General features: G+C 44.2%; 1 protein-coding gene across 1 annotated transcript; it reads left to right on the forward strand.

Annotated features, from left to right (window-relative positions):
• The first annotated feature begins 1971 nt into the window (after positions 1-1971).
• On the forward strand, positions 1972-2896 carry SOCS1 (suppressor of cytokine signaling 1). The gene has a single exon (XM_009281661.1). It carries the CDS (start codon positions 2001-2003, stop codon positions 2622-2624), a length of 624 nt encoding a protein of 207 aa, XP_009279936.1. The 5' UTR covers positions 1972-2000; the 3' UTR covers positions 2625-2896.
• Positions 2897-7249: the final 4353 nt, after the last annotated feature.

Consider the following 7249-nt stretch of genomic DNA (forward strand, 5'->3'; position numbering starts at 1 on the left):
CGCTCCCGCGCCGCAGTTAGAAGAGGTCAGATTTCGGAGGCACGACAAAGGAGCCCTGCCCTGTTGTGCAGAGCGTGGTGGCTTTGGGGGTTTTTGCCTTTTTTTGGTTCTATTTTTTTTTTTTCCTCCCTTTTTGGCTCAATGTCCGTGCTCAAGACGGAGCTCTCGTGCCTGGTATAAAGTAGCGGGAAAAACAATAAAGCGAAGACGCAGTGGTTTTTGCCCGGCACCGCTCTCCTCCAAGGACCCCGCACCCTCGCTACGCGGTAGGAACCGGAGCAGCCCCCGGGCCGAAGCGCGACGGCCAGACGGGCGCCGCCGTCGGGACGAGCCGGGGCCGGGCCGGGCCCCCGCCGAAGGTTCTGCTCCGGCGGAGTCGAGGCACCCTTGTACCGGACGCCAGCTCTGGCTTTCAGGCTCTGAAGACTGGCGTGCCCCGTGTTTGCTCTGTGCCCTTTGGAAAGGCACCGCAAACTCTCTCTTGGCTACGGGCGGCTTCTGCTAGGGAGCCCTGATTTTTAGATCTCGGGCTTAGTGGTTATTTCTCACCAGCGTGCCCTGAAATTTAATTTTTGTTAACTTTAAATACTGAGCGATAATCCTGGCCCAGTAATTGGAAAAACTGACATCAGTTTCCTTCTGCTGTGTAAAGAAAGCCCAATGCTACTTTCAGCCTGTTATTTGCCAGCATAAGGATTTTACAACCCTTTTTCCTGTTTTGGGAGGCAATATGACCTAAATTAAACCAAACATCAAGTTGTTAAATTAGCACAGACAGGAATCCAGCTGCATACTTTCTTTGAAATCCTCATTAGCATGTTACCCTGAACTGTAAGATGGCTGAGGGATTCATTTCTGAGAACACTTCAAGGTTTCTCAACAAGCTGCTGCTGCAGATCTATAGCTGACTATAGGGATAAATCCTAAAATCTATGCTTGCCAGTAAGGTCAAGGCAGCCAGCGGAGATGTATCGAACCACACTGTCAGAGGTAGACATTTCAGGCCAAACTCATTCCTGGTGCAGCACTGCTAATTCCTTTGAAGTAACACGAGGGATGAATTTAGTCCCTCATGCTGAAGGATATATCAATAGGAAGCAATTTAGATTGGGCCACTTAAAGTGCATGTAATACAAAAAAGAGAGAGAGAGAGACTGAGGAGTAATGCTTTAAGGGTTCATAGAGGTTGATTTGTGTAAGCTAGTGAGGTTGTAGCATTGCTGTCCCAAGGGGAAGTTGGGGGAATGGGAAATTGCCTTTTATGGCAGAGCCTCAGGTTAACAGGAGACAGGAAAGTAGTTTTAGGATTACTGTGTAAATTGGCAGTGTTACAGGCTGCCCTTCCAAGTTACACTTCAGTCGCACAATGGCACCTATTCACCTCACTCTCTTCCCCAATTATCCGGAGACATACCCAGCTGCAGAGTTTACATTTCCTTCACCCACTTTCTCTTTTTCACACAATGCACCAAATAATGATGTTGTCTGAGTTCTGACGTATCAGTTGGGATTGGGGAAGGGAAAGAAATTGGTAACTCAGTTGTAAAACCATGTTGCTTTGTTCTCTAAAAACTTGAGAATCTGATGGGGCGTACGCAAGATAACTAATCATTGAGAGGGTCCTGTCATTTGACTCACTCCAGGTCCCGATATGCTTTTGTGGGCTCATAGCAGGGAAACTGCATTATTCTCTGTAGCTGTTAATGATCCTTGCTAAATATTTTTGGAGCTTTGGACTTTGCCATAGTGATAGACTGCTAATCTTGTCAGAAAGCGAGCAGTTGTTTGCCCAGTGTAAATTGGCAAATGAATATTTTATTATTTTATAATGGGTGGGAGGCATGTGAATGGAAGACTTGGTCATTCAGAGATTGCAGCTGCTTTTCTCTGGGGATCTCACATTGTGTCTCTCCTTGGCATTTCAGAATAGCTGCTGGAAAGCTGCCCTGCCGTAGCCGCTGACGCTATGGAAGACCGCATCCACTGGCCTAGGCTGTAGGATGGTAGCGCACAGCAAGGTGTCAGCAGATAATGCAGTTGCAGCAGACCCAAGATGTCTACTTGACCCTCCAGCACGGGATCATTCACAGGCTCGAGGCTACCACGGCCCAGGCCGGCCCAGCACTGTGCAGGCACAGAGCAACACGCATTTCCGAACCTTTCGCTCGCAAGCGGATTTTAGTAGCATCACTCGAGCAAGCAGCCTGCTGGATGCCTGTGGCTTCTACTGGGGACCTCTGACTGTCAATGCTGCCCATGAGAAGCTGAAGTCTGAGCCTGAGGGCACCTTCCTCATCAGGGACAGCACACAAAAGAATTGCTTCTTTGCCATCAGTGTTAAGACTGCGACTGGGCCCACCAGCATCCGGATAAACTTTCAGACTGGGCGTTTCAGCCTGGATGGCAGCAAAGAGACTTTTGACTGTCTTTTTAAGCTGCTGGAACATTACTTAAGCTCCCCAAGGAAGGTACTGGTTACCCCCCTGCGCAAAGTCCGTGTGCAGCCCCTGCAGGAGCTCTGCCGGAAGAGCATTGTGAAGACTTTTGGAAGGGAGAACTTAAACCAGATCCCCCTCAATCCTGTTTTAAAGGACTATCTGAAATCCTTTCCATTTCAGATATAAGTACAGCATTAACTGTATAGGGATGCACGAGATGCATGAAGAAATCCAGCTTCCTGGGTTTTTAAACATGTTTGACAGTGAGCAAACTTATTTTTGTAGCAATTTTCTGTATTTTGAAATGGAACTTGAACACTTGACTTCTTATGTTTACAAAAACTGTTTGCACAAACCTGGGGTTTTAAAACCCTGGCATATTTTTTCTGCCAAGCAGAATATTTTATTATTTTATAATATTTTTAATGATAATAACATACTAAAATTTATTGTGAAAGTTTTTAAAAAAAAATAGCATCTCTGTTTTTAGTTTTAAAGGCTCTAGTACCTATCCTGCTGCCAAACTTTAACTGCTGATTGAGTGTGTGTAAGTGCAGACAGGTCTCCAACGTGGTCCTCCTGCTCTTTGCCCTACCAAACTACCCTGTTTTAGTGCTAGTCCAGCAGACAGACTCCTGTCCCAAAAAGCCAAAACCAGAAAGATGCAAGCAAGTAGAAAATGTACTCAGGATGAATCTGCCCAGGAATCTAGCTCTCCTCTAAATCCATGAGAGCAGGAACATTGTGTTAAGACTACAGCGCTGCATAGGTGTTTTGAAAGAGTGAACCGAACCCTTGGCTGGGCTAATTGCATGAACTCTGGCTTGCCTTATTTCTATTAAAAGCTACAAGGCTCTAATCAAGAAGAGGTTGCTGCCTGACATAACCAAACCATATGAATGTCAGTGGGGAAAAACAAAACTGCCCAGAAATGCCGTTCACAGACTTTAAAAGGCCATGAACACTGTGGCATTATGATGCATTGCGGGAAGGATAGCTTAGTTCTCTCTTTAAATTGGCATACACAAAATGACAGAGGTGCAGACATCTTTAGACTTCAAAAAGGTGTTTCATGTCTTAAATTCCTGGTGATCTACAGAGCACAGACTTGGTATTTTAAAAGAATCTGTGGCTTAGCTCCATGACAGGATCCAGAGAGCGTAAGCCTCTAGATTTGCAGCTGTAATTTCTAGTGGCTAAACTGCATTCAGGGAAAGTTAAAATACATTAGACTGTTTTGTAATACCATTTGTAGGAAATTGGTGAAGGCACCACTGGGTTTCTATCTGCTCATAAAATGCAAAATCAGTGCCCCATAGAGCTATAACTGTGAATGACATGAGATGCCTAATTTGGCAAAATGTCACCTGCATTATGATAAAGTGATTCTCCCCTCTCCCAAGCATTTCCTGAAATCCATGAAAAGCTGACTTAGAAAACCAGCTGAACCAAATCACTTCAAAGGCGGCAGTCTTTCACAGAAACGTACTCTATCAGCACAGACCTACGGTGCTTACAGTAACTGTAAGCAGTAAATGAAGTAATCTTCAGAGTTTGGAAAATAAAACGTGTCTCTACTGTAATTCACATTCCTTTTAAAGCTAAAGCCACTTTTAGGAAACATTGAGTATGTTTTATAGTGTTCCTTACTGAACAATTTGTTTACTATCATTCACTCTACAAAATCAGCTCTTACATTGTTGATATTTCTTTGGAATAAATAGGTTTCCTCCTCAAACATGACTAAGGATCACTCACAGTCTGTTGGGAAAAAGCAAGAACATACAGGCAGTATCGTGTGACCCTCCACTGTGCTGCTTCCCTAAAAATGTTCTTTGCATCTGCCCTGCCTAGCAGTCTCCCATTCCCTTGTCAGCCATCCCTGGCTGAGATTAGCAGACAAAATTTCTGCTTAATTTAAAGCTGGAATTAGTTGCCGAATGATGCATTTTCCCACAGCAGCTGCAAGGATATAAACTGGGGAAGTAGTGAATGCTGTGCTATGCAGCAGATACCAGAGCAGAGCAAAGCGACTGCCTGAATGTGAATAGCTTTAAGAAGTTAAATTGGGGGGGGGAAGTCTTTGTAGGGTGAAGGCTGCCAAACTGGTTTGCTGTCAGCAGAGATTGTTATCCCTTTCCCCTTCTTCTTTTCCCAGCCCCACACTGTAGTATCTTTTAACCCTTCGGGCCCCAAACTAATGACTCTTGCCTGGCTATATAAATGAGTGTCCACATGACACCATTAGTGGTAGAACAAGTGCAATGTTAGCTTAGAAGGTTCTCTACTACCCCTGATAAAAACAAACAAAACTAGACCTAGATACACAGTAAGGGGCTTCCCACTGAGAGGCATAGAATGAAAAGTATAAGGATTGAGCCCATTTCATTTTCTTCCTGGCAGAAACAAGCCTACTTTCTTTCTCTCTCCCTTTTATTGCTTTAGAGTAAGTTTAGCAGAAATGATCCATATCCTACCACATCAAGTGCCTAAATCCCTTCATTTTGTCTTTAATATGAAATGCAAATGTGGGATAGCTCAGAAAAAATATAATCAAAACTATAAATAAGGACAAGAAGGTCAGAATTGTATAAAAGGTCTCTTAAGGAAAGAGGAGATAAAGCTGGCTTGTATTTTTAAACTACGTATCTTTTCACCTGCCTTATTCTTCTTCCCCTTCCTTCCTTTCCTTCTCTCTTTCTCTCTCCAGCATACAATACAGTGGCCAGGCAGATCCTCTTTCTAGCAGGTATATGTAGGTTGCTCCAAAGCGGCTAAGAAATCCTACCCACAGTATGTGTGCTCACAACGTCACTCTGACCTGCCCTCTGTAAGAACTAATGAAGGGCTCTCTAAAATGTCTGCTTACCTGTGTGCACTGATTTAAGGACTCTGTCACATCTAAGGGGCATAGCAGGAGTCTCCTGAAGATTTCTTTAGTAATTCCAGCTGTCAAATCTCTCATCCTCTGTTTAGTAAAGTACCAGCAAGGTCAAATAGGGAATTTGCTGTATTCTGCACCTAAAGCAATGGAAACACGTAACAGTGCAGTGATTTTAATCCTCCCTGCTAAATAGTACGCGAAGAGCGGTGTTTCCAGTCCCTCCCCCTCTTGCCCAGCTCTTTCCTCTGACCTTTTCACTCCCGGCGGTGGCTGGAAAGTGAAGTAAACAGTCAATCTGGTGAAGGACCACGGAAGAATTTGAGCCATGCTCAGGAGCAGAGCAAAGCCACGTTTTCTGAAGAGACTGCAAAATTAATAGTTAGTGGGGTGGGGACAGCTTTAAAATAAAACCGTTTGCATCATGGCGAGGACCGTGGGGGTCTCTGTCCCACAGAGAACAGCAGGGTGGGAACTGCACAGCAGGGTTCTGCTGAGACACCACCCCAGCCCTGCTCCGGTGCAATGCTCCTGTGAGTGTACAGGCAGCAAGGCTGAGGCTTCCTCGCTTTTTAACGACTGGAACACACATTTGCTTTCAGAGTAGGTTAATTTACATACCATGCTGCAGCTGTAAAACACTTGCTAATGAATAGAGCTAATTAATAGAACTGTAGGTGTTCAGAGAACCTGGTTAATTTAGCCGTGAAGAGTCACTGAATGCTCAGTAGGAGCCTCTTGAATGACAAGCATAACCTTACCCACTGTGAAGCTGTGGTCACACTAATTCTGTTATGATTGAAGTCATTTACAAGAAGTGAGGCTTCAGCTGCAGTCAGCACTGATGCTATTTTCAACAGTCAAGAAAAAAGTGTCCCCCAGGGCAACACGCTGACCTTATCTAGCCATCAATACTCTTCACCCAGCTTGTACTTAATCCTCTATTGAACAGTGTATCAACCTCCTGAACCTTCTCCTTCAGATCCAGTGCCAGCCCTTTCTGTTGTGCTGGGCTGTCATTCAGTCCCTGGCTCTCCTTCCACCTCTCCATTCATGGTGCTGACAGCTGTGTGAGCAATGCATTTATTCATTAATTCCAGCTTTGAGACAAGAGCTGTGTAACAGCTACACTCTTGCAGTCCACAGCTCTGTAACATATCATGTAGCTATCACCTGTATGTATTTGGCATGTACCATATTTGTATGACTGTATGCAAAGTAGATGGTGCCTTTCTTAAAGGTAATAATTTCAGTTCCAGTATTCTCAGCCCAGCACATTTGGTAATGTAATTTCCATTTTCATACAAGAGTTTCTGGCTGCTGTAAATTTTCTTATTACTGTTGCTGCATAGAAAAAGCTAGTGACTGGCTGAGCTGTGTTACTAGAGCGTACGATCAACCTGCTGTTCAGCGTAAGTTTGCTATAGTTTTCCTCTCTATGGACATTAATTACAAAGGTCCAGGTGTACAATGGCATTTACAACCAATATTGCTCTTATAATTTGTCAGTTATGCCAAATGATTCCTCTAAGTTTCCATTCAGTAAAAAAAAAGAAAAAGAAGGCTGCAATGAGAGAAATCTTAGACCTTACAGGGGGTTCATTACTGGCCCAGAGGGCAGAGCTGTCTAAACCATCTCAAGCTTTCTGCACAGACTGTTTTATAGCATTCAGTATGCTGTTGTACACTGGGTTTGTATACACTTCCAACAACCAATATATGTGCATCTGCTGCTGTAATTCATCAGCTCACTGTAAAAAGTTACTTAACTCCTTTCTGGAGTGGATAGCTGAAGCAGCAGGAGTCTAGAAGAAGGCTCAGAGATGATATGAGTGTTTGCACATAGTGACTCCTGGGTTTCTCCATCTTTCTCTAAAGCCTGAGAAGCCAGACACAGTAAGCATCTCATGGGTGGTGCAGATGACCTTCT

The sequence above is a fragment of the Aptenodytes forsteri genome, unplaced genomic scaffold (genome assembly GCF_000699145.1).
Source record: "Aptenodytes forsteri isolate BGI_AS27 unplaced genomic scaffold, ASM69914v1 Scaffold84, whole genome shotgun sequence".
NCBI classification, from domain to species: Eukaryota; Metazoa; Chordata; class Aves; order Sphenisciformes; family Spheniscidae; genus Aptenodytes; species Aptenodytes forsteri.

Coding starts and splice junctions, on each gene's coding strand:
- SOCS1 (XM_009281661.1), top strand. CDS start 2,001: ATGGTAGCGCACAGCAAGGTGTCAGCAGATAATGCAGTTGCAGCAGAC.